This window comes from Miniopterus schreibersii (assembly GCF_964146895.1).
Source record: "Miniopterus schreibersii genome assembly, chromosome: 1".
NCBI classification, from domain to species: domain Eukaryota; kingdom Metazoa; phylum Chordata; class Mammalia; order Chiroptera; family Miniopteridae; genus Miniopterus; species Miniopterus schreibersii.
Window position 1 is genome coordinate 27,352,643 of NC_138101.1, and position 27,447 is coordinate 27,380,089.

Consider the following 27,447-nt stretch of genomic DNA (forward strand, 5'->3'; position numbering starts at 1 on the left):
TTATAAAGATATAATTTAAAAGATTTCTAATTATACAGATAATGTTGTAATTAACAGGCCAAAAACATTTAATATAAACTGACAAAGAGTTTCATAAAAATGTAATCTACAATAGCCCAGATATTACATCAATTTTCACTGAAAGTTATTCCTTCAAGGACACAGTTTCTTCCATTCAAAATATTATAATAACTATAATGTATGTGTATACACATATACACTCGCAAAATGGACACTATGAATAATATATGCTCAAATAATTAAATATAAAACTACAGAGTAATTTCAGCAAGTATTTTCTGCATTTAACATTAATTATATTCATTAAAATGAATATAAGAATATATAAATCTATATTCTAGTTCTGAATAAGTATATAAATGTTTCCCTCTGTAATATTAAGAATCCTTACATTGTCAAATTTCTTTACTCAAGTGAGGATTAACAAAATCTTATCAAGTTAACTGCCATACATTACTCATATTTCCTTTTGTTTTGATGATGTTTAAAGCGAATGCTTACTAAAATGAACAATCAGGTAAAGCCTCTTTTGAGATAAAATAATCAGCTTTAAATAGCTTCTTACCTGAGGTGACAGAAGGGATTTTATAGCTGGAAGTGATGCGGTAATACGGGGGGTTATCCATGTGAGTGACTCCTGAACTGACAGGGTCGGTCAGCTGCAGCTCGCTCACTAGTTCTTCTAGCAACTGCATTGTTTTGTCTCTACCTAAATACACAATAACTTTCTTCACCTGTCACAAAAGTCATTCCAAAAAGAAAAAGTAGAATTTTTATTTCATAAATTTACCTTGAGACAAATTTTATCAGAGTAGGTTCCATTTTAAGTGGTAGACAAATAAGCATAATTTAAATTTGAATACAACATTGATCAGCAATAAGACACCAATTAATCGGCTTTATAAATACTATCCTCCCTCTAAACCCTCAACATTATATCTTAATAGAACAACCTGGATATATTGTTTAATGGTTTCCACAACGTTACCTACTTCCTTTACATTTTTGCTTTTTATTAAAAAAAGAAAAGCAAAAAATTATTGCTTCCTATAAATCAGTTTATTTTTTAATGGAAAAAAATTTCAATTGATATCATCCCAAGTTTTCCTCTTATTTTTAGTCAGGCAGGCTTCAAACTCAAGATTTATCTTTTATTCTGCCTTTCCATTTCTCTATATTCAACCTAGCAGTTTAGAGAAGAGATGAAGGAAGGATCTAGAACTAAACTGAACTCAAATGACACAGAGCCTGGATTGGAATGTAGATCTAACACTTACTAGCTATTTGAGCTGGGAAGTTACTCTCAGTTTTCCCTTCTGCAAAATGGGGCAATAGCACCAACTTCATATAGTTGTTAGAGTTAAATAAGATGTATAAAGCACTATAACCCAGTACATAGTATTGAGTTAGTAAATGAAAAATTTTCAGTAGTATGCATTCTATGTATGTTTTTCCATTTTCTTATCCTTACTCAAAATGTGGTCTTAGCAGCATAGCCATCACCTGGGAACTTGCTAGAAATACAGAATCTCGGGCCCTACCCCCACTTCCAGAATTGGAACAGACGATTCGTATGCACACAGACATGAGAGAAGCTCTGTTTTACATGTCCTCTGGAGAGACCTTACAGCAAGCTGTATTCTGTCACACCACAGGTCTTATCACAGTTACCCACCAATAACTGACTTCCTGCCCCATCCATCCACCCACCCATCCATCCATCCATCCATCCATCCATCCATCCATCCATCCATCCATCCATCCCGACCATCCATCCATCCATCCATCCATCCATCCATCCATCCATCCATCCATCCATCCAGTCCGACCATCCATCCATCCATCCATCCATCCATCCATCCATCCACCCATCCATCCAGTCCGACCATCCATCCATCCATCCATCCATCCACCCATCCATCCATCCATCCATCCATCCAGTCCGACCATCCATCCATCCATCCATCCATCCTGCTCTATTTGCCAGGTGCACTGCTGCCTCTCTGTGCCTGTGTTCTGTCTGGCTGTGGAGACCCGAGTGGACACTGCCACCCTAATCCTGTCAAGTCCTTGAGCCCTCCTCTCCCCAAATCCACTGCCTTCTCCATGAAATTTTCACCCCTCCTCACAAACAGACCTGTCTGGAACTCCAGCTCTCCTACGTGATAAAGCTAAGCGGCTGTGTGACTAAGGAAATTACTTCTCTGTCTGCCTGTTTTATCTTCTGTAAAACTGCGGTAATCTCACTAAACTCAGAATCATTCTGAGAATTAAGTGAAACAATGTAGATGAAGTACTTGTACCATGCCTGGCCTATAATAAATAATTTAAAAAATGATAATTAAGAATTATTGTCATTAAAAATGGCACCTTTTAAGAAAATTTATTAGGTGACATTGGTTAATAAAATTTTATAGGTTTCAGATATACAATTCTATAATCAATCATCTGTACATTGTATTGTGTTCAGCACCCCGACGAAGAAAATCAACAATGCCGGGAGAGAAAAGTAGTCCTGTGTGGGGGCGGGGCACTTACAGTTTTAAGACAGAGTGAACCAGTAACGGTCGGTCTAAATGAGAATGGGAAGTTGAGGAAAGACTCGAGTAGGTGAGGGAACGAGCAACGTGGTTATTTAGGGAGAGAGAGAAAAGTAAGTGCAAAGCCCCAAGGTAGGAAGGCCTGAGTGAGAGCAGGGCAGCAAGGGGTCAGTATGGCTCAGGGACAGGGAGAATATCTGGAGACGTGGTCAGAAGTAACATGAGATCACACTGCTTGGTGCCATACGCCTCCCCTGCTCTATGTGCTACTCAACGACATGCCTTCCAGACAATGATCTCAGTAACCGAGTTAACTCGGGACATGCTGGGAAAAGCAAGGCTATGAATGGTCTGTTTGAAGAAGTTCTAGGGCAATGTTCTCCAGAGACAGTCTCCCATGGGACATACTTCTAGGAGATGCTGCCATGTGATGTATCCACATGTATACACACGTGTTTGCGGGCATGCGTGTATATTCGGTTTAACCTGCATGTTTGATAATTTCCTATTTTCTTAATGAGCAGATTTGGGGATTGCTTCCCCCCCTAGAAGGCAAAGGCTGTTTATTTCCTTGTGTATACCTCTTACCAAGTTTCCCCTTGTTTCCAGAAGTTTTAGGCACAATTCTATAGGCACTGAGCTCGGACTGACCACCTCGCTCTACCAGCCCAATGGCAGCAAAAACTATTGTTGTGGTTGCCGCTTCAGTATCACTTTCTCTTGAGCATCATCTCTAGCTCTCCCGGCCAGCTGTGGTTCCAAGGTTATGCACTCTCAGTCCCCTGCAACTTTCCTTCGCAGCCCTTATCATGACTGGACTTTACTAAATTACTCATTTATTCATTAAATGAATAAAAAATAAGTAAAATCTGTATCATCCATCAGATTATAATGCCCAGACCTAGAAGAGCACCTGGCCTATAATAAGAACTGGCCAATAGTATCTGCTAAACGAACCCATGAGTAAATCCTGCACCATTTCCCTCCTGTCCCTATCCTGGCCCCGCTTTGCCTCTGCTGGTCTGCTGATGCCTATACCCTGACGTTACAAGACACATGAACTTGAACACATACGTAAGGCAAGAGGCTTGGCTCACTATTCACTCCACAAATGCTGATCAGAAAGTGCAAAATTATTTTCAGGTTTTTTGGCCAGCCATCTGCAAGTGTGGTCCACACGTTCTCCATCTCCGACCAGGCCAGCTCGTCACCGTACTAGGTGTGGGAAACATAACACATAGCTCAGAAAAGACTAGTATGTAACAAACTTGTCACATTATGAAGTATTAGAAAATAACGCTTTTACAGGCAGCTTCAACCTTTTCCATACTTTAGAGGAATAATCATTTCTTTCACCAAATCTAAACATAAATATCATTAGTGATACACCTCATAATGACGGTCAACGACAGACCATACATATGATGCAGGTCCCATAAGATTACATTAGAGCCAAAAATTCCTATTGCCTAGTGATGTCGCCATCATAACATGTTAGTGCAACACATTACTCTCAAGTATGAGGTGATACTGGTATAAACAAACCTACTGCGCTGCCAGTCATAAAGAAGTACAACACATACAGTATGTACAGTACATGATATTTGATAATGATAGTAAATAACTACGTTACTGGTTTATGTATTTACTATACTTGAATCATCACTTTAGAGTGTACTCTTTCTACGTATTAAAAAAAAGTCAGCTGTAAAAGTGTATGCTGTGTTACGCCAGCAGCAGCCTCAGACCCCTCATGTGTACCGCGTTTCTTGACTGTATCACGCTCTCTTGTGCTTGATTTAGTCTCGTGTTGTTTTGTGCAGTAACATGCTGTACACACTTGTAGCCTAGGAGCGGCAGGCTATCCCATGCAGCCTAGATGGGTAGTAGGCTATACCACCTAGGTTTATTATGTTAGTGCACTCTGATGTTTATACATCAAAACTGCCTAAGGATGAATTTCTCAGAACATGTCCCTGCAATTAAGTGGAGCATGACTGTAATTACATTGATTTAGCTCCCCCCCAAGAAGGTATTTTGTATCTAATGAGAAGTTTATTTTAGAGAAAGGAATTTATAATGCATATTTGTTTGGTTGTCACAGGATTGTCTAATCTCTTTATGTATTTCTAGCCTTGTTTACACCTCCTAATGCAGTAAATTTGTGCAGCAACAGCAAATTCAAACCCATTTTACCTTTGCTGTCATGTACATCAGATTGTTCAAAACCATTGCAGTGGCTTGTGGGGACCCCCAGCCTTCTCCTCGTAACCAGCGCCTGCTGGTCACCATAAGCTCCCGGTCTTTTAAGGAATCATCTTCATCTTCGTCATGTCGCCTTGCTGTGGGCAAAGGTTTCAAATCCACCAGCTCGATGTTGTTCATCCACGGCAGCAGATAGTGCAGCATTACTTGTCTCCCAGCAGGGTGAGCTGTCTGAATCCTCTGGCTTATCTCTGCAGGTAAAACAAGCCAAAAGAGGGAACTGATATAATTTTGCTTCCCTTTGATTTGTAATTAATTTCAACATATCAATCAAAGAATAGAAAGACAGATTTTATTCACTGCATTTAAAAATTATGAGTACTGTTTCTTCTTTTAATAAATTTGACCTTGATGACATCATAAAGAAAATTAACAGCTAACATATATCACATTCTTACTTTTTATATAAAATACATTTGGTGGTTAAGATAAATACATGTTTGCATACTGTTGGTGGGATTATAAAATGATGCAACCACTATGTGAAAACAGTATAGGGCTCCTCAGAAAAGTGAAAACAAACCACCACATATCTAGCAATCCCACTTCTGGGTACATATCCAAAGGAATTGAAAGTAGGGTCTCAAAAAGATATCTGCATATCCATGTCCACAGCTGCACTATTCACAACAGCCAAGAAGTGGAAACAACCCAAATGTCTCTCGACAGATGGATAAGTACACCTAATGTGGTATATCCACAGAACAGAAGACTACAGAGCCTTAAAAAGGAATGGAATCTGTCACCTGCTACAACATGGATGGACATTGAGGACCTTAGGCTACGTGAAATAAGCCAGTCATAAAAACACAAATACTGTATGATTCCACTTATATGGAAAATAGGATGGCAGTTACCACGGACTAGGGAAAAGGGTAGTTATTATTTAGTGGGTACAGTGTCCATTCTGCAGGATGAAAATTTTCTGGAGATCTATTTCATAACCATGTAAATATACTTAACACTACCGAAATGTACAATTAAAGTGATTGCAATACATTTTATAATATGTGCTTTTTGACACAATAAATAATGTAATTGTAAGATAAAAGATAATGTTTGTACATGGAAAAATTGACACATGAAGAATCTCACGTATTTTGGTTCTATCTAGGGGAGATTCCCATGATGCACTTGTTACTTTTACATTCATCTCATTTAATGCCCATGACTAATCTGTGAGGTGGAGAGAGGCAGAGTAACTTGCCTGAGGTCAGACAATGAGCAGAGGAGTCAAACACAAGGTTGATTCCAAAGCTCATTTTGCCATATATCGCTTTAAATAAACATCTTTTTTCTCTTCCACCCTCTTTGCCTATTTTACATGCTCCTTATTTACTCTTTAGAAAGCGTGAACATAGAGGATCAGTGATTTGGAACCTGGCTCTGCAATCACAAGTACCTGGATTTGAACCCCAGCTCTGCCCCAAACAAGCTGCCTTATGGCCAACCTGTCAACCACTGATCCTTAATTTATTACTCTGTAAAAACAGGGCAACAAAAGTAGTTGCCTCATGGAGCTACGTGCAGATTCAATACAATGCCAATGAAGTGCTCAGTCCAGTGCTTTGCATACAGTTACACTCAATTCTACTCTTTGTAAGAATTCCTCTATTAATACATGGATGCTATTGCCTCCAGCATGAAATATTAGACCTGGGGCTCTGAAAGAGTTGAATGAGGAGACCCTGACTGGGAGAGTGTCAGTGTGTGGGGGAGCTGGACAGATTAGTCATGGGCATTAAATGAGATGAATGTAAAAGTAACAAGTGCATCATGGGAATCTCCCCTAGATAGAACCAAAATACGTGAGATTCTTCATGTGTCAATTTTTCCATGTACAAATATTATCTTTTATCTTACAATTACATTATTTATTGTGTCGAAAAGCACATACTGTAAAATGTATTGCAATCACTTTAATTGTACATTTCGGTAGTGTTAAGTATATTTATCCCAACCAATCCCATGGCCTCTGAGACCCAGCTGGTCTCCTGTGCTTTCTGTGCCCAGCAGCAGAAAAACTGTGTTCGTGGTGGCCACTGCACTGCGCTGATGACCGTCCACGTCCAACCTGAAAGGGCTTTCAGGACTGGGAGTTGCCATCTACCAGTGCAAACTAGACAGGAAAACTGCTTAAGAACTGTTAGGAGAATTTCAGTTATTCCTCCCCACCCAGATCAATTAAGTATGGGAAACAAACCATTTCCACTGCTGAAACAGGCACTGTGGAAAGAAACCCAAAGAAGGCTGAGGCCACTCTGTCTTGAGCCAAATGAAAGAAAAGACCACAGCAGAACCAGGTAACCCCATGAATGCCAGTTCTGGTGCATGTCCAGTGACCAGACGCAAACAAGATCTTGTTGCAGGTGGAAAGCATGGAAACTAGCTGAATCTTTTGTGTTATAAAACAAACATTTCAGTTAAAGGGTAAAGCATTATGGGGGCATATACAATGGAGTATTCTTTAGGCAGAAGGTTAAACTAGATGGACCCCAAAATTTTCCTAAAGCTGAGTCCTGGGAGACCCAGACAGATACGACATCATGCCTGACACATATACTAATGTTTCAGAAACCTTGGCAGGAATATTTGTTGGCCCAAGTGAAGGAAACCGGGCCAGGGAGCAGTGTGGGATCCCAGCGATAGCTTTGCTTAAGGGCAGTGCAGAACCTCTCCCTATGGCCAGGGTTCACCTACAGAGACACCTGCACCTTTACCCTGCCTCACCTTAGTGTGTGCTGCCGGGCCGAGCACGACCCCTGCGCGTGGTCCTCATCTGAGGATATTTTCTCCACTGCTTTTCAGAGAGGGGGGGGCGGGGGGGGGAGGAGACGGCGACAAAGACAAAGACAGACATCGACTGCCTGCCTTCTGCTCTCGCCCCAACTGGGGTGGAGCCTGCAAATGAGGCACACGTCCTTGGTCGAAATCGAACCCAGGACCCGTCAGTCTGTGGCCTGGCTGACACTCTAACCACTTAGAGAACTGGCCAGGGCTTCCTGCATTATTCTAAACATAGGCCAGTACACGGACAAAACACATACTACAAGATTCGGGAAGTTCTTCGTCTACTAAAGAAATATTTTTAAATTACACGTGAAGACCACTCCTACATTTTTGTTTGTTTTTTTTTAGTTTGCTTTCTGCTGGGGTGAGTGGAGAAGGAAGGGCAAAGTGAGACAAAGCGATAAGTCCTGTAAAGACTTCATTAATAAGACATCTAAATATCATGATGAATCAGTGTTAAGAGTTCTTACTGACGAAAAAGAGTCTTATGTAAATACATGTTTTGTTTTGATTCAACCTCAACTTTCATATATTTAAAATTTCCTAGAAGTAGTGTTTCAGAAATGATTGCTAAAAAAGAAAAAAACTACTAAAGCAGTTCAATGATCATACCTGAGAATATGGCCAGAGTCAGCTCAGGATACGCCCTTGCTAATTCCTCAGACAACTGGTAATATGAAACAGAGTAGAGATGCGGCAGAGGGCACAGCTGGCTGAGCACTCCCTCTGTTCTCTGTACCTCCAGTTTGTGAGCATAGCGAAACATCTTTGGTTCCAGGATCTGCAGGAATGTAATACCACCAATTTAAGATTTTATGGGTTCTCTAAAATCCAGCTATAATTAGAAAAAAGAAATCTTCTACCAAGAAATATTCCAGTTTAAAAATTATATTGCTGCATATATTGTGAAATATTTCACATTAATTTCAAATTCCAAGAAATGTTTGCAAAAGATCTGTAACTATTTACAAGGCATTACATTCCTTGTGTTTAATGGCAATGTTTTGGGTTAGTAGCATAGTCTGGAAATAACTTCAGCAACTTAATATACAACTTAATTACTTGAAAAAGATATACCACTTTCTAATTCAAATATAGGACCATATAAAACACATACAAGTGGAAAAAAATCTTCAAATAGATCTAGGTTAATCATACATTAAATATGAAATACAAACTAAAAATTCTTTTTTTAGACGTTACACTAAAGAGCTATGCTACTGAACTTTTTTAAAAAAATTATTTTTCAATTACAGTCTACATTCAACATTATTTTGTATTAGTTTCAGGTGTATAGCAGAGCAGTTAGACAATCATATAATGTGCAGAGTGATGCCCCCAATATTTCAAGTACCCACCTGGCACCACACACAGTTATCACAATATTGACTATATTCCTATGCTGTCCCCATGATGATTCTGCAACTACTAGTACTTCTTAATCCCTGCACCTTTTTCACCCAGGCGCCCATTACCATTCTTAATAAGACACTAATTAGGGTGTAACTCCTAAGACGGTCTCTGCCACCACCAGTGCCACTGCAAACCCTCTGGACAAATCAGCATCTACTTGAATGCCCTTCTTAACTCTGAGGAAGGGTAAAGAGCCTCAGTGAGTCATCTGTTAGTGAAGTGCTATGTGACAATGACATATCCGTGCTGGGCAAATTAACTCTTGAGGCTATATTTCTCAGCCTAATAAAGGAAAATTATACAAGGTTATCATAAAAGAGCTAATTACTTTTCACTTGGTTTTCAAAAAAAGAAAAAATTTGACTCACATTGTTATCTGAACAGAAACAGTTACCTACACACAGGGCCCTAACCACTCAATTTTTATCAGTACCGGCCCAAAGGCAGGCACACACAGGTAGGGGTGTGTGTGTGTGTGTGTGGGGGCAATACACATAATCGCGTCACAACAACTTCTGAACAATTTATGTTACTAATAGACTTAAATGACCCATGTTTGTCTTCTACTTCAAATTATCTTCAGGAATTGATACCATATTTCAATATTAAAAATAAAGCTGAATATTAGAATACCTTCAAGGCAAGAAGAGATGGTTGGGCTTCATTAAGTCCCAAGTGAAAAGATTTTCATGAACATTTGTTTACGAACCTGTAAAAGCTGCATAGCAACTTCATAGATACTTCTAGAAGAATCAGCTGCTTTGAACAGTATCAGATTGAGGAGCATCACCGTGTCACACTGGTAATCCCTAGGGACAAATTTCACGTTAGGTAAATGTTTAGAGGCTTTCACACAAGCTAATAAATATGACATACAAGGGGCAAGACTACAGCCATGTGACACCTAAACCCATGAGGTGACGGGTTTTTTAGGCTAAAAGGTACAACAAATGCATGATGATCACTATCCTTTCTTTGGTTAAATTCTGTTAGAGCTTAAGAAAATACTGGTTTCTTAGTTTTTCTGAATTCAAATGGAAATTTTTCTTAAGAAAAACGAAATAAAATACAAAAACCAGTATCGGGAATACCTGTTCTGGAATACGTTAGCTATAGCTTTAAAGCAGCCAGCTGCCACCCTCTTCGAACCCGTGTAGCATCGGTCCACAGCCCAGTACATCAGGTTGCTCTGGTCCGGGTTCAGCTCCAGTAGTAGTGTAACTGCTTCACAGCCCAACTGATGAACCTACGTAAAGTTACAAAATTGCCCAGCATAGAGAGCGCTGTGTATTATTCAACTGTCTACTTCTCTGCATTTTACTAAAGTAATATCGTACATATATTCATTGCATTTAATCACAAAACTCAGTCCTCTTTCGTTCAACTCCTCATTTTATTCAGCCACTAGAAAAAATGACCTGGATAAATTAAACTTGGACTCTAGCTTGTTACACAAGACTCTTAGCAGGACAATTCCCTCCTCCAGCAGAGCCCCAAAGGCAGTGGATGCATTACAAACAGTGAGGCGGTGCTTTCAGGAAAGTGAGTCACTAACCACTCCAGTTCTTTTTATCAAGCTTTATTCTCGTTTTTGATAACCCAATAGGAAAATTATTCTGGGGGGGAAATATGTAAGTCCTATTTTAAATTGTGACATCTTTGTGTGAGTACTATGAAGGTGTGGAGGGCACAGAGTCAAGAGTGCAAGAAAGAATGATTAACTGGAGAGTAGTCAAAAACAAGAAATTAAACACAGCCAGTAACATGTTTCTTCCTTCCCATGTATTCTACACTGATACTGTATCTATAGACTTAAAACCCTGCTGTGAGTTATATACACACTACTATACTAATCCTGTAATATAAAAGGGAAATTTAAGAAATAGAAATTTTAGATTATGGCATCCTATTTAATTTTACGTAATATGTTTTCTGCATATAATTCTAACCATCTTATTTTTAAAAAGCTTGTTTTCAGTGTCCATATAATAATTCCAAATAATGCAATGACAATTATGAAATTTTAAGGGAATCACCAATAATTACCTTTTTGTCTAGAGAGTCCAAAATGTTATCCAACCATTTGTACAAATAGCCATCTGATGAAAGTCCTACATTATCTGCAACAGGGCCACAACATAGCACAGCAGACATAGCCTTCAAACGATAATATCAGAATTACATTTAAAACATTTAAGAGGTTACATGTTGGTCCGTTAATGAGAAGAGGCAGGGTAACTTTACTCATGCTTTGTGGTCACTTTAATTCTTTTCTTTACAAATAGAAGCACAGTAGTAATTTTTGAAACGAAGTAATTTATTATGAGTAGTAAGTATCATGGTACCAAATTAGAGCTTGAAGGGTACGGGAAGAGAAGGAAAACAGGAAGGGAAAGCACTTAAGTAGAAAAGAATAGGTGTTTCCTTGAGGTGATCCTCAGCACTTTAAGACAATGGCATTCATATTTGGGGTAGATTCTGAAACTTTTTTGCATTGTATTTTATGTATTTAGATAAACTTAATGGTATAAATGTTTGAATACGTCAAGCAAATTTATATATCCTAATACTCTCAGGTACTTGGAAGAAATCCCTAGCCTTTTACAATGCTAGGCATTGAGAGACAAAAAAACTTAACTACACTCCCAACGTAACAAAAACGCAATCAGATTTCTAAGTAAATACCTTTAGTGCACAGTATTGATGTCTGTTAATTTGCATATTTCTATCACTGTATCTGTCCAGGGGAGTAAACATGATGCTAAAAGGACCTGCCCAGTGACTGAAGAGCATAAACAGACTGTGTCGAAGGCTCTGCTGAGGAAAAATACTTCTTCTCTGGTGCACTGCAAAGAAAGAACAGATGGAGAAAATTCATTTCCAGTTCTTTTCACTTTCAACTTGTTTGCTATTGAATAGGTAATATTGTAAAAAAGAAATGTTTTCATTTTAACTTAAAGCCTCCATAGTGACAGAAATCATTTACACATATGCAAGTCACAGTAAGAAAGTTGAGAGGAAGCCTCTCGGCAAGCAGGATTTCGTGCAGGAGCAATGCTGGGGCTGACACGGAGCTGGGAGTCCAGGCCTGCTCCCCCCAGGCTCCTGCTGGCTGCGGGAGGCTGGCCAGGACATCATTAGCATGAGCACACCTCTGGACCTTGGCTGGAAGGTAAGAGAGGGCTTCGAACTAGATACGTTACTTTTAAACTCTATGTTTTCAGCAGTGCAGCTGGCTTTATAAAAGGATCCTTATGCAGCATCTTTATATACAAAACAAACAAAAGGGGAGCTGATCTATTTGAAGCAAGGTGTGACGTCTGGAGTCCAAACCCATTCTGCTGCCTCTTGCTGACGGCACCAGAGGGGAGAGAACATAATTTTAAAACCACTTGTTTTAGAAGATCTCCAAGGATTCTTTCCACTTTAAAATCCTATTTTACAAGTTCTCTGCAGCAATCCTTGTTGAAGAAATGCAACAGTACCATAATGAATCAATGTGGAAGCTGTAGACAAGTGTTTAGTAATGGACTAAATTATATCTTTACATTAGTGAGCTTCAGATCAGAAAATTTAGAAGAAGAAAAATGCTCTTTTCCTCCAAACAGCATCATTTGCCCCAAAAGTTCAAAATAGGGTTCCCACACTTGAAAATAATGTACCTAAAGAAGTGCTTACAGGAACCTTTTATAAAATACAACTGTGCTCTTACTTTAAAAGCCAACTGTTTGCCTATACTTCCTAAGGTAACAACTTTATTTTTCCCCCCCAGAAACAAACAGAAACATTTGTATTTACATTGTATGACAAAGACTATAGTCACATTTTTGTGTCTTTCACTGGTAAAGAATGTATGACTTTTTGAAATGTAACTGCATGTATTGGTATTTCTAGTTCCTAAACCAGTACCTGACATACAGTTATGTGCTCAATAACAGGGGCACATGTGTTGAAGGAACCAGTCAGTAACACAGTACCACTGTATTTGATGTCTATGGTCTACACCCTCTCCTTTATTCTAAAGTATCTTGTTAATTCTACCCTCAATTATCATTTAGGGCACTACACTCTGCTCATTATGTCTAGGAAAAATTTGTCCAAAGAGCTTATTTTACTGATTTCTTCAAATTTTCTGCGTCATTTGTCTTGATCACTGAAAATCTATGCTGGGTTGCTTTTTGATTTCTAATCACTGACACTAATTCCAAAGCCAAAAACTCTTGTCATCCATGTAAGGCTGACACTTTTTCCTAGTATGCTCACAAGTTGCTTTATCAACTTAGATTATAGACCCTTAGTGGAAGAATAAATATGCTGGTCCCTTAATATTCAACAATGGTTTAGGAAACTAAAAATCATACCTGGAACATTCTGAATAATATTCGCCACTAAGGCACTAAAATGGCATCGTATATCCTTCAGCGTGTCAGAGTCTTTTTCATTTTCTGCTTCCAGAAGTTGTCTAGTCAAATCTACATACTCCAATAAAGTGTTGTTGAGGAAATGTGTTTCATTATCAAGGCCACCGCTTGCACTGAAAATATTGAAGAAAATAAATGATAAAGGAAATGTGATTTTATACCCCATTTTTGCCTGAAGCAAACTAGTCCTAGTGGTGGGTTTTTAAATACATTTTTTACCCTTACTTAATTTCTTGGATGCAGCACTGACTTTAGTAAATAATGTTTACAAGTAACGCAGACAAGTTTTTTGGTTGCAAAGGTGTTTTTCTGTTATGTTTTATGAGAGGAAAAACATGTTCCCTAATCATTTCAAAGGTTAAAAGATCAAAATCCAGTACCGACCTGTGGCTAATGACGCCAGCATCTGCCAGCAGTTCAAATATTCGTACCAGCTGTACTCGTAAAATGTCTCGACGCCGGCGCCGTTTCATATTCTATTCCAAAGACACGAAGACATTAATTAAAACTCCTTTGGGGAGTTGATAGAAAACCTGTTGGTGTAACTTGGAAAGAATCCTGTGAATGTCTTAGAGCTTTGGGGCTGAGATTATTTTGGTTGTGCAATATAGATGTTGAGCACTCTGGCAGCTACTGCAAAGAGATATGTGTGGATAGTTTGAAATTAATGAGCAAAATAAAATCACATGACATTTTCCATGGTGATACCCCTTGAATGGGGAGAGAATAAAATTCTACCGTTACTTTTAGGTGATGTGCTAATCTGAAGACTTTAGAAGGACTGAAGCGTTTAGTAAAACTGTTCTCTTTGACAAAGAACCTCTAAGATATTCCCCCAAATAGGTAAGAAGGGCAGGGAAAACACCACAGAAGGGAAAGAAGAGACCCCAGGTGTTGGTCATGCCAAAGTTTTCCACTTAACAAGGAATTCTGACACACAGAAAATAAATAAAGAACAAAATAAAATTTCATTTGATCACTGTGGTAGGAATAAATGTTTTGTCTGACTAGGGGTGAAGTACTAATGCTTAGAGTAATAGGTACAACATCTCAACTTGATTCTGCCTCTAACAGGAACCGGTACAGTAGGAGAGATCTGTGTCAATGTTTTCTATAGATTATTTTAGTTACAGTAATTTCCACAACACAGAGCAATTAAAAACATATTTCATAGTCTTCCACTTTTGTGTCGACAAACCAGTTTTCTGCCTTTCAGAATAAATACTTAAGACAGGTAAAAAAATTTTTCAGCTCTTTATGAAGTTCACAGCAATTCATTCATATTGACCAGGATGATTTCTTAATAGTCTCTGAGGATTTCTGCAGTTTTAATTGATTGGTTTTTATTTTGTCTCCATACAAAGAACATGAATCTAATGCTCTTGAAATACATCTTACATTCAAGGCACATCACTGTACATATCTATTCACTTGCTAAGATGACTTCTTTCCCCTGAAATTAAATATAAATACTGCTACTTAATTTTGTTTCCAATTTCACTCCCCTCTAATAAAATCATCCTGCACTGTAACCAACATGATTCTAAAACAAAAATTGAATTAATTACAACATGGGGATACCATCACTACTCTGCTGGGCTGGCTTAAAGTGACTGAAGAATTGCAGGTGCTATTGTAGAGTCTCTAACAGAGCAGCTATTCCTCTGTGGATCTCCAATGTTGATAGCAGTGATTCTCAATGTTCTATACCAGACTCAACCAAGATGCTTAAAAAGAAGTTTCTGGGTTCCACTCTAGAAATTCTCATTCAATAGGCCCAGGAACCTGAGATTTTTAGCAGGCTCTCCTGGTAATTCTCAGAAGCCAGTGTCATATGGGGAACACTGGTCTACCAGATACAGCTGAAACCAGGTGTCTTGCATGAGGTAGTTCTTATCTTGCTTTCCAGCATAATCAATCACTTTCCCCCTCATATAATCACACAAAAGAATATGCAATATCCAGATTCTTTTATAAAGTCTGCAAATGTTGTTCCTCTGTCAAGAATGCCTTTCCCTTGCTTATCCACTGGGGAACATACTTCAAAATTCACCTCAAGTATCAGTGCTTCATCTATAATGACTTATCTTCTTCCACAGGCAGAGTCGAAGGCTTTCTTCTCTCTGGCTCATATAACCCCTTACCTATGACTTCATCCCAGTGTGTAATACAATGTTATAACTATGGTTCACACATGACTGTCCCACTAGACCTGTGGTTTTGAAAAGTTGCTCAGAACCTGATGTAGGGGATCTAGATCAGGGATTGGCAAAATACATCACTCAGGCCAAATCTGGCCTATTACTGTAAATAAAATTTTATTGGAATACAGCCACACCCACTTGTTCGGTGGTCTACGCAGCAAAACTGAGTAGTTGCAACAGAGACAGTATGGCCTGCAAAGCTGAAACTATTTACTATCTGGTCCTTTACAAAAAATGTTTGCTGACCTGGATCTAGAACCCAACTGTCCTCACTTCAGCTAGAGCAATTTAACACCCATTTTACATAATGGGTTTCTGCATAAGATCTCCTGTGGGGGAAGAAAGAGGTCTGAATATTAAAAAAAAAAAAAAAATGTTGAAAACTGCACTTTACTTATTTACTTCCAAATTTCTAACTTTTGGTATAATGTGTAGACTATACAAGACAAGTAAGCGTTTGCCAAAAAACATTTAATAATAGAAAACTACACAGTTTACCTCTGGTCTTCTTTCGAGTGCTTCTTTAATGATGGGATGCAATTCCTCTATTAGTTCCCTAGAAGAAACATGATATGCATTCTTTTAACTAATAGCTGAATAGATGTAATCTGATGTGCAAATATGTAAATATTAATATATTGAGGTAAACAGACAAGTGTTAATCCTAATCCTACTGTTTAAAACACAATGTTTATTGTTTTGGTTACAGAACAAATCTGCACACTGTAGAACATTTGGAAAGCAGAAAAATGGTATAGGCCACTTACTACAATTTGTAAAAATAAGTTCTGTCAAGATTTTTGTTCAATCACGTTGCAGCCCACATACATTTTACATAGCTGAAACCCTATCATATATAGAATGTTATTGTTTTCTTAGTACTAGCATAATAACTTTTATACATAACTAATTAAGTCACAGCATTCTATCACATGGTGAAATAACAAAATTTTCCTTAACATTTTCATTTACTGATTCGTTAAAGTTTATGTAATTTTTGTTATTATAAATACAGCCTCAGTAAACACCTTTGTATATTAATCTTTGTCTTTACTTCTGATTACTTCTTTAGGATTAATTCTTACAAATGGAATTAATGGATCAAATGGTATGAACTTCATGAACATGATAATTTTATCTTTGTTCATATTCTGATTTTAAAATGGAAAATAGTTATTATAGAAGATGGGAAAATAAAAAAAGAAGAGGAAAATAAAATCCATCCACAATTTTATCATCTATAGAAAATTACCACAGACAATTAAAGTATTTGCCTCAGGGCTGTTTCTATTTATGGGATTTTGTTCTGTAAGAAGCTGAGATCATTTTTTTATCCCATTTTTTGCTATTAGCACAACAGTGTGTCTACTTGTCATAAAATAATCTTCCAAAACTTCCTTTTTAATGAATGCTCTTCCCACACTTACAGACATATCACAATTTATTCTCTATTGTGCATGTCATCTTGGAGGCAGAACATCAACCACCACCTCATATCAATGGAGGACAATCTCAAAATAATGAATTCAGGGCCCAGCAGGCAATAACAAAGCAGAACTTCGGGCCAAAATGAAGGATTTGCTTCATTCACATCAAAAACATCAAGAATAATATAAAATATGTACCTAAATATTTTTTAAAAATAGTCTACTTCTCTTAAGCAAGAGGGAAAAAAGTACAGTTTTAACCAACAGATCAGGATTACACATTAGTAGAATCACTGTGTAAATAAACTGGATAGGAATATTAAAGAATTACACAGTATTTTATTTCTGGATCATATTTATACACAGTACATATTTAATTTTCATAATCATCCTGTAAAGAAAATAGGGTAAAGTCTTATTTCCTCAATCAAAATGCGGAAGTAAAGTCTCAAGTCAATTAAATGACTTGTTAAATGTTACATGGCTAGTTAACCAGTAAACGGGCTGACAAGTAACTGCCCTGATAAGCACTCTACCACACCGTCTCTCCCAGCAGCCACATTCACCTTTTCAGTGCATAGAGAAAACAAATAAAAATAATTACCTAAAAGCTCCTGGGTTGGTCCTGCCAAGACCCAGAACAAGGGACTCGGTGACTTCCATGCTCTCAGAGCGCATCATCGGGACTACGTGCTTAAACAGGCATGAAGGGGACGGGACTCCGACAACCTGGAAGAATATATGTGCCTTTATAGCACCCACTGGTGACAGTGCTCCAATGGAATACTGTGACATTTCAACACTATCTGGTCCAGGACAATGGAGAGTTGAAATTTTAGAATCAATGGGACTTCAAGATTCACCTGTGGCGCACAAAACCTAAGACAGTTCAATACTTAGGCAGTGGTTCAAGTTCATTATCAGAATTGGGCTTTGTGGTCTCAATCTCTTCCAGACACTCACCATTACCAGACACACCCTTACAGATACTCCCTCAGCAGAGTCTATGGCTTTGGATCCGTAAAAACGAGAGGAACAAAAGCACTTCTAAAAGAGTCATCAGGGCTCAAGCGAGATACCCAGGCGATACACGCTTTCTGTTTCCTTCAGCCACCTCACAACAGTTTGCGTCCTATCATGAAGCCTACGCCACTGTTCTCGCCAAGGGTCATCTGTATCACTACATAACTTAGGGAAATTCTAAAATGGTATTTCATTGTTTAAATCATTCCTTTTGGACACTGAGAAGTGTCAGAACTATCAGAAACAGAAGAAGGGAAAATGGATGGAAATGACTTTAAAAATACTCATTCTGATGCAATTTAGTGAGCATGGCCCCTTTTCCCTGAAGAAAAACTATGTATTATATATAAAACTAATTTCAACCAAGGCTCTGTAAAAACAGTAATGGGATTTCCTGAACTCTTTCTGTTATCAGTGCAAGCAACAAATACACTTTTCAACCAATGTACTGTATTGTCCTGGAAAAGATATTTGAAACGCTTTTGGGCACCATCCTAATGCAAGGGCAGATCTGGAAAACTTACTTTAGAATCGATGCTATAGCCACTGTCGGGGGTAGACGCCAGCGTCTCGGGAGGAGAGCACCGCACGGACCCCGCAGATGGCGACCATGACGTGGAGGCGGCTGCACTGCAGCACAGGAGCAGGTAATTTCTCCACAGGCCGATGTACGAGTCACTGCTGATGGTCGTGCTCACTTTCTTAGCATTGATGGGGCTACTAAGGGGGGAAAAAGGAAGAAAAACCAGGTGGAGACAAATAATACATTTTTTGAAAACATTTTAAACTAATGCTAAATTTCTATCAACTTGAGGGTGATGGTTGGTATAAAGTTTTTATTACTATCTTTGTGGAATTCTATAAGATATACATAGTGAAATATCAGACTGAAAATTAGAACATTACAGGATTATTTTAACATACTCTATTATTCCTATAACCAAAGTTAACACTTTATTAGGCCATATTTTATAACTTATTATACTCAATGTAGAAAAAAATAAAAACAGAATGAAAATTATCTTTAATCCCACACTATATATTCTTCTACACGTTTAATTCATATGCATGTATATAAATTCATGGATATATCTTTTAACTTATAAAAACTGAATAATTGTTTTGTTTTATACTTGCTTTTCATACTTAACATATATTTTAAACATCTTCCATTAAGTTAATATACCATGACATCACTTGTGATGACTGCTATATCATTATAAAAGTTACTGTGATTTACATAGCCAAACTTTCACTGTTGGGTTATTTTAGCTCACAGCAACGTTTCCCTATTTTACACAATACTATACATGTGAATATATGTTTAATTCGAATAAAAATTTATCTTCTAGGGTAAATTCCTGAAAAAGGAATTGCAAAGTCAAAAGAATATCCACATTTTTAAAACTTCTATGAAATGTCTGTCTTCAAAGGTTATACCAATAAAGCATTTTGGAACAATTCCGTAAATCTTTCCAAATACCAAATTCTATTGGGATTATGGACTAAAAGCAAAACAAAGACAGGAAAATGCTAACAGACAGTCCTTGCCTTAAAAAGATTTATAATATATTAAGATGAGTAATGCACACATACAACTTTACTAATTCATCAACAGTGTCTTAGTAGGTTAGAAAATGTTCCGAGCATGTGTGACAGTGGTAAAAACAATGGAAACAAAAACCCGTAAAAAACTGTCACTATCATGTTTGCTGGGAGGGATATACAATAAAGAAACAAACAAAATGTGGTGAAGGTCTGTGGGGGTGCAGGGTGGAGGGGACCCATGCGGGGAAAAGCGGACATTTGTAATACGTTCAACAGTAAAGATAAATTAAAGCATTAAAAAACCCCAATAAAACAATATCAGATGGTGCTAAGTTTAATGAAGAAAAATAGAGCAAAAGGGGAGATAGGAGGTGGTAGTAGGAGAGGGACTAATAACTTAAAATATGGTAATTAGGGGAGCCCTGGCAGGCATGGCTCAGCGGTGAGCATCGACCCGGGATCCAGGAGATCGAGGTTCGATCCCCAGTCGGGGCACATGCCCGGGTTGCGGGCTCGATCTCCAGTCAGGGGCGTGCAGGAGGCAGCCGATCAATGACTCTCTCATCACTGATGTTTCTATCTCTCTCTTCCTCTCTCTAAGATCAATAAAGATATATTAAAAAATACATACGTGGTAGTTAGAGGAGACTTAAATAAGATAAGGTCATAAATGTTACGCAAGGTAAAAAGTGTCAATCTTCATAAAAACAAAACAAAACAAAAAACCCAATACACAATACCTGAGAGGCTCTACATAGACATACAATCAACATGTATATACAGAAATACCAAAAACATCTACACAGGAAAATAACTTACTTTATATCAACCTGCGGGGACAACAACTGAAGTCTTGTGTATGCAAACATCCAAGCATAGCTCACAGCTGTAGAGCAGTGTTTGGGAAGGTTTTCTTGCTTTAAAAAACTGGAGAGGCTTATAATCCATGGGTCTTGGCCTTGGGTCACATGTGCAAATATCCATGTGTGTGAAGGACTAATCACATCAAACTGGTGGCTGATAGGAGAAGAATTCCATTCGGCTAACGTCTGCAGATCAATCGAGCTAGGGCAATACAGCAAAGCAGTCTATACAGAGAGAAAAAAATGATTACTGCACATTTCATGACTAAAGTTCTGCCACATGAACTGCTGTAAACTATAAGTGTCCTGCTGTAGTTTCAAGAACAGAGGCTCTAAAACAGGTCAATATGAGCTCCAGGATGGGCGTTAAGAGAGCAGTAAATTCTTGAAACGGCATTTAAGGTTTTTTGTGCATGTGCAGACATGTGTTTTTCTGGAAAGAGATTTCCTTAGCCTCAAAAGGATCTATAAAACAAGAAGGTTGAGAACCACTTCTTGCATAATTCATATATGACTAGGCAATTTTCGTGGGTGTACTGAAGCAGCTAGAGAACCCAAAAATGAACCATTAACTTTCAAACTGATGTGCCCTAGATATGCATAAGTGGAACAGACTGGAAAATGGGTTGCTCTCCAGAGATGCACATTCATAAATATTTGCTCAATAATATTCTGAGCTCCTATACTGAAGAGATTTACCTTCAGAGCAAAATATACATCATTCAAACAACAGAAACAAACAACAACAAAAATGGAGCCTTAAAATGAACAGAGACTCAATTCACTCAATCGTTTAACTGATGTATTTATAAAGCACCCACTAAGAACCAGGCATTGCTTTAGGCACTAGAAGAGAGCCATCCATCAGATTTTGTTGACATAATTCAGGTTAATCACCCAAAACAGAGTTCTTTAAATTTATAATCATCTCTTAGGTTTATAAAGCTTTCTTATTATCTCCCTTGGTTACACATAATTTGTGAGTTTTAAGAGCCAGTGCTATGCAGAAAACATATAAACCTCTTGTTCACATATTCCAAACAGGAAGAAGAAAAATTTCAAGTACTAAAGTTTGATAGTTACTCTTAGATAAATCTTGAAATCTTGATATATGGCTTATTTTTTTGGTTCAAATCCAACTAAGCAAGTTTGTATAAGTTTCCTTAGTAATGTAAAAAAATGAAGTCTTTTTAATGAGTCAAATTACATTATGACTCCAGCATAAAATACATTGCATTTAAACTTATGTGGCAAAGTAAACAAATACACTTATTGAAGGCAGAGTGCAATTTTTTGCTCCAAATTTCAACAAATTTTTTCCATAGTATTTTAACCAGTATATATGTCAAAAATATTATATACCATAATAAACAGCAAAAAAACAGTCAATAGTAACATTAGATTTAAGAGAAACTTCTTAGATCAGAAAGACTAGAATTTTACAAAGATAAAATATTTGTATTGCTATGCAGAAGTATACTAACCATAGAAATAAACCAATGTCACTTTTTTTAATGTGTCACTTTAAGTTTTTAAATTTTTAAAGTATAGCTTTCAAAAATGCTTTCTAATGCATTACATTTGTAAAGGAAATTCATATACATATATGACTTAAGTTCCCAAACAAGACTGAACAGCATTCAGTCATTGGAATCATTGCTTTGCATTATATCAGTTACAGAAACCATTACAGTTACCTGGTCGGCCCCGGTGAGATGTATGAAGCTCTCAAGAATGGATGGGCTCAGCCTGTCCATCACATCTATGGCTAATTCATCATCACCCTATAAAAAAGACAACATATGTCTAAAAAAATTTAAGATTTTCAAAAATATTTTTTAATGTTTTTATTGATTTAAGAGAGAGAAACGGATAGAAAGAGAGAGATAGAAATATCTATGAGAGACAATCAATCGTTCAGCTGCCTCCTGCATACCTCCTACTGTGGATCATGTGCCCTGACTGGGAATTGAACCGGCGACCTCCTGGTGCACGGGGGGACACTCAACCAACTGAGCCACATGAGCCAGGTGAAAGTTAAGAATGTTTAAGAGAAGTAGCCAAACTTAAACATTCAAATTCACTTTAGCACTACTGGTTACAAATGGAATTGAGGGCAAGTGGGTTAGTTTAGACCCTGTCAAAAAAAAAGACAGGGTCTAAAGTAAGTTATACCTGCATGGTAGTAACAGAAATGTAATAAAGATAGACAAAAGGATAGTTTTTCAGTATTTTCATTAGGGAAGTAAATGAAATATCTAAATCTTACCTTAGGTATTTCCAAAAGTGCAAATAAAGCCCGTATTTCTCTAAGGACACTGACAGCTAATCTCCTCGTGGCAGGTCGACTGCTACAGAGAATGACGAGAGCAAACCCTTCGACCACATGGAATACATTGGAATATGGGCTCCTTTCCAGAGGAGGGGGGTGAGAAGCTCCATTTGCTACACCATGCTTTTGAAAGAAATAGAAGTTAAAAATGAAATTGAAAAATGTATACACAGACATTCCAGTAAAATAAGAGTAAAGTAAATCATAGAAATTATGGCTATGGGTCTGCCTTAGCTAAAGCAATTTAAATAATATTTAATTTATAAAAATATAACAGGGTACAAAGTGAAAAACCATTTATTTGGCAGCCTAAACATGAATTCTGTACCCAACCTCTATCATTCAGTGGTTACTTTGTAACCTTGGGGCTGACACTATCAATCACTCTTGGTCTAACATTTCTATGTGGAATGTAAGGGGACTGGATCTTCCCTTTTGTACTCAAAGTGAGGCCCAGCAGCATGGTACCACCTGGAAACTTGTTAGAAATGGATTCCTAGGCCCCTGGCAACTTATACACTCATTAAAGGTTGGCTCAGGGGTGGGGAACCTTTTTTCTGCCAAGGGACATTTGGATATTTATAATATCACTCACGGGCCATACAAAATTATCAACTTAACAAAAGCTCCTAGATTTTTTGAATTTCGAGTCCTGCCTGTGGTTGCCTTGGCAGGGCCAAACCAAATGATTTCGAGGACTATGTATGGCCCATGGGCCGGACGTTCGCCACCCCTGGCCTTAGATGATCCAGCTCTAAAATTCCAAGGTCCTATGACTTACAAATTACCATAAATCAATAATCTGGGCACCTCTAATGGTTAAGGAGCATACATACTATGCATGAGAAATAGGGACTGGTGCCAAAGACAAAACAATCAAATAATTCAAATGAAAGGCTACCAAAGATTTTTATTATATCAACTTTAAATATATTAGAAACAACCTAAATGTGAGCTAGAAAGGCCTCACTATCTTCATTCATCCAAAACTCACTGTTATCAAAGGAAGGAGGTTAGAAACGTTAGACACCAAGCCTACATATTTAATATATGAACCCCAGGAAAACTGAGTTTAAGGGTTAATGACCACTTTGAAAGCGAGTAAAAAGATTAAAAATTTCAGAGTTTGAGACGTTAACACCACTGGTCATTTACCACTGACCATATCCAAAGGGACAGTACCAAAGGTGACGGAGGTACCTGTGAGTCCTGCTGGTTTTTGTTCTGCAGCTGGGTCGCCTGTTTCCACTGGTTTATTAATTGTACCAACATCTTTACGGCATTATCAAGAAGTGTGGGGTGGACATCAGTCACTTCACGGACAATAAAGTAAACAAATCCTGAAAGAACGTCCTCCCGCCAGTCTGCAAAGTCGAGCACGAGCGCCTGCAGAGTGTTGAAAGCCAGAGCGCGCAGCTCCTCGTCCATGTGAACCGTGAGCCTGCCAGGGACAGTCCGTCAGCAAGCTGCAAAGCTGCCGGCCGCTTTACCATCTACAACTTAACACTGAGAACTTAATACACGTGGCCCTTATGTATGAAGACAGAAACCAATGTTCACTTTTTGTGTTATATCCATTCTTAGGCTAGCCTTCATTCATTTGTTTAAACTCATGTATCAATCTATTAATACTAGTTGGTATTTTTACAATAATTCAGAATAGTTTTGATCATAATGCATATGCTGTACTTAAAATACAGACTAACCTATCAGAATATTTAAAATACTTTAATTATAGGATAACATGGTTTAAGAATCAAAAATTATATGCAATCATATGACATCTTAGCACTATCTCACATTTATTCAGTCCCTTACTGTCACTGGAAAGAATAAGCTTTATGTCTATTGTTCCTTTCATGCTGCTGAGGTTAAATATTAAGATGGCTGATTGTAAGAAAGGAAATAGAAGAAATCAAGATAGAATCAATTTAACAAAAATAATTCTTGAAGGTGAGAATGAGAATAAATTTAGCAGTAACCTCATAAATGGAGTGTACCTAGAAAAATAAAAATTTGGCAAACTAACACATAGGCCCCTAAAGATAGTGTTACGTCTAAACAAATTAGAGGGGAGGCTATATAAAACTGCCTTTTAAAGACATCAAAACAATATGGGGACATGAACGTGATATATATTAAAGGATTTTAACAGAACATGAAGGCGATGATAAAAGAAAACAACAACAATGGAAAAGGTGACTGCAGTGTGTAACGTCGTGTGAGTGCGCTTCTGATTTGGGGCTGAAGAGGGTTAGTTTGGTGACTGGCCACCAAGGCAAACGCATCGGAATTAGAAACAGAGGAGTAAGACAGGAAGGTAACACTTGAGAATATGCCGCAGGTCCACGCCCAGGACGCTGGGATGACGGTCATCCTCAATGGCAGAGGAGGAAAGCCGTGTGGTTTAGGTGAAAGGAGCTAACGCGGCTTCACCCTGCTGAACTCAGCTCTGATCTTTGCTAAGCCAGCCTGCAGTGACTGCGAGACTGAAGAGAAAATGTATTACAAGTAGACAAGACTTGGGAATGAGCCCCGGAGCAGCAGCGACAGCAGCACATCAGAAACATCACACGGGGCAGGATGGTGAGTCTCTAGCCCCATATTCTGTCTCTGATAGTGGCACCAAGGGAGGTACTGGGGGTGAGGGGCGGGAGTGACTGCCTAGTGATGCTGACTGTAAAGGTTATTTCAACATCCCTTGATCCACGAATGTGTAAGTATCTCCTTGTGCCTGCCTCTGTGACTCAGGGTATAAATGCCTGAGAAAAGCACTGTAGCCTGGCTAATTTAAGGCGGGGGATGTGATTGACTTTCCTTGTAGACAGCCTACAGGTCTACAAATTTACTATGTAGCTTTGATTTGTTGGCTTGCTTGCTGTATGTTTAAGTAAACAAAACCTGGACATCACACTTGCAAATGACAGGAACAGGGGGCAAAATATATCAGACCCTGAAGCTTTCTTTCTGCTGAAGTAAATTAATTAGTAAACTAACATCATAGGGGGAAGCAGCAAATAGCAGAGCAAACTGTCATTCACTGTCCAGATGTTTGCTCCTTCACCAGGCCCTGCCCACCATAGATGCAATTTCATTTTGGCGGGTGCATGCTGGAGCACCCACACCCTCTCCTTTACATGCTGCCTACGGCTGCTTTTGAACCACAAAGGCAGAGATGAGTAGTTGTGACAGAGATCACAAGATCTGCAAATCCTAAATTATTTACTATCGGTCCCCTTATCTAGGGAATTCTTAACCACATCAACAAAGCAGGGTTTCAATGGGCCACCACCTCAACTTACAATTAGTTTTGGAAGCTAGTTATTTAAGTTTGGTTCATGTTGTTTACTTGCTTCTTAGATCTATGACATGCTAGTAGAGCAAAGAGACAAAAGCTTCAACCCCATGGGTAATGCAACAGGAGAAAATGAGACCTGGTCACCACCCTAGGCCCAAAGAAATGACTGTAGGAGTTAACAAACAAAAAAAATCAATTGCCCAATCGGTATCATCGGACACTAATAATGCCCATGTGTTGAGGGATAATGTGCTTTACAGATCCCAGGAAATATTACAAGATGGAAAGTGAGGGAGCTGCAGGGGAATCTAAAAGAACTTTAGAAGTTAAAAATGAGTGGGGAGAAGGTGTTTAACAAAACATAAAAGACAAAATGGAAGTTTAGAAAGTAACTCAAATAAAAGATTAAATGTCTTTATTAGTAGTATCTTTTAGTTATAATAGTAACAGGGCAGGTTTGAAATTTAAAGGGATCAAAAGAGTTAAGAGTCAACACAGCAAACAGTAATTCTCGTTTACCTTGCTAACAATTCAATGAGGTCAGTTCTGCTCATACCATCAGGAATCAACCTTGGAATAGCAGCAATGCAAGTTCTAAACAAATCAATTTTGGGCTTTCTTTCCCCCCTGAAAAACATATCACAACAGGACATCATATGTATACTGCATACGCTGGGAAATGAAAGCAAAGTTGGAAAAGAAATTACAGAAAATAGGAGCCCACCCCAGAAAGTTTAATGTATTTAATATAAAAAAGAGCACATATAAATTCAATAAATAATTATCAGCTTATAAACGAGCAAAAGAATACAGAGATAATTCAAGGAAAAACACAGCAAAAAAGGTTTTCAGTAATTATAAAACTAGCATAGGAACTATTTGGTTTAAGTAAAAAATATTAAATTACTTATAAGTACTTCAAATTAATAATAAATTTTAATTAAATATAATTTACTATTGAATCTTTAATAAATAACTATAAATGATAATAATACTGATATTAAGTAACCAAACATTGGTTATTTGGGAGCCAATAAAATTAACAAAAAATTTTTTATTTAATATAATTTTCTAACAAGGTTCTTAGAAAACAGTTTCTCATATACCGCTGTTGCTACGGTCTGTTCTTGTATTTTTATTTTACTTCAGTACACACACACACACACACACACATACACATACACTTAAAATTTTTATGTAATCAAATTTGTCAATTTTTGTGATTCGTCTGGTTCTTTCAGAGGCTTGATGCAATTTAATTCAACTGTATTTTCTTCTAGTTATTCAATGATTTTATTTATT

The 27,447-nt window shown here is 37.8% G+C and overlaps 1 protein-coding gene across 10 annotated transcripts in view; it reads right to left on the minus strand.

Moving 5' to 3' along the window:
- Positions 1 to 27,447, minus strand: part of FRYL (FRY like transcription coactivator) — a 232,288-nt gene that overhangs the window by 53,800 nt on the left and 151,041 nt on the right. For 9 of the 10 annotated variants that reach the window (XM_081118984.1, XM_081118983.1, XM_081118980.1 and 6 more), the window contains 18 exons: positions 26,665 to 26,772; positions 24,048 to 24,288; positions 22,785 to 22,970; positions 22,213 to 22,299; positions 20,472 to 20,740; positions 18,629 to 18,824; positions 17,686 to 17,810; positions 16,153 to 16,210; positions 13,835 to 13,926; positions 13,391 to 13,563; positions 11,715 to 11,875; positions 11,076 to 11,186; positions 10,121 to 10,275; positions 9,739 to 9,838; positions 8,229 to 8,397; positions 4,758 to 5,017; positions 3,636 to 3,776; positions 587 to 755 (listed from right to left, as the gene is read on the minus strand). In XM_081118984.1, the coding sequence (XP_080975110.1) occupies positions 587 to 755; positions 3,636 to 3,776; positions 4,758 to 5,017; positions 8,229 to 8,397; positions 9,739 to 9,838; positions 10,121 to 10,275; positions 11,076 to 11,186; positions 11,715 to 11,875; positions 13,391 to 13,563; positions 13,835 to 13,926; positions 16,153 to 16,210; positions 17,686 to 17,810; positions 18,629 to 18,824; positions 20,472 to 20,740; positions 22,213 to 22,299; positions 22,785 to 22,970; positions 24,048 to 24,288; positions 26,665 to 26,772 (2,801 nt within the window). The remainder of the gene's footprint in view (positions 1 to 586; positions 756 to 3,635; positions 3,777 to 4,757; positions 5,018 to 8,228; positions 8,398 to 9,738; positions 9,839 to 10,120; positions 10,276 to 11,075; positions 11,187 to 11,714; positions 11,876 to 13,390; positions 13,564 to 13,834; positions 13,927 to 16,152; positions 16,211 to 17,685; positions 17,811 to 18,628; positions 18,825 to 20,471; positions 20,741 to 22,212; positions 22,300 to 22,784; positions 22,971 to 24,047; positions 24,289 to 26,664; positions 26,773 to 27,447) is intronic. The other variant, XM_081118981.1, reaches the window with a different exon arrangement.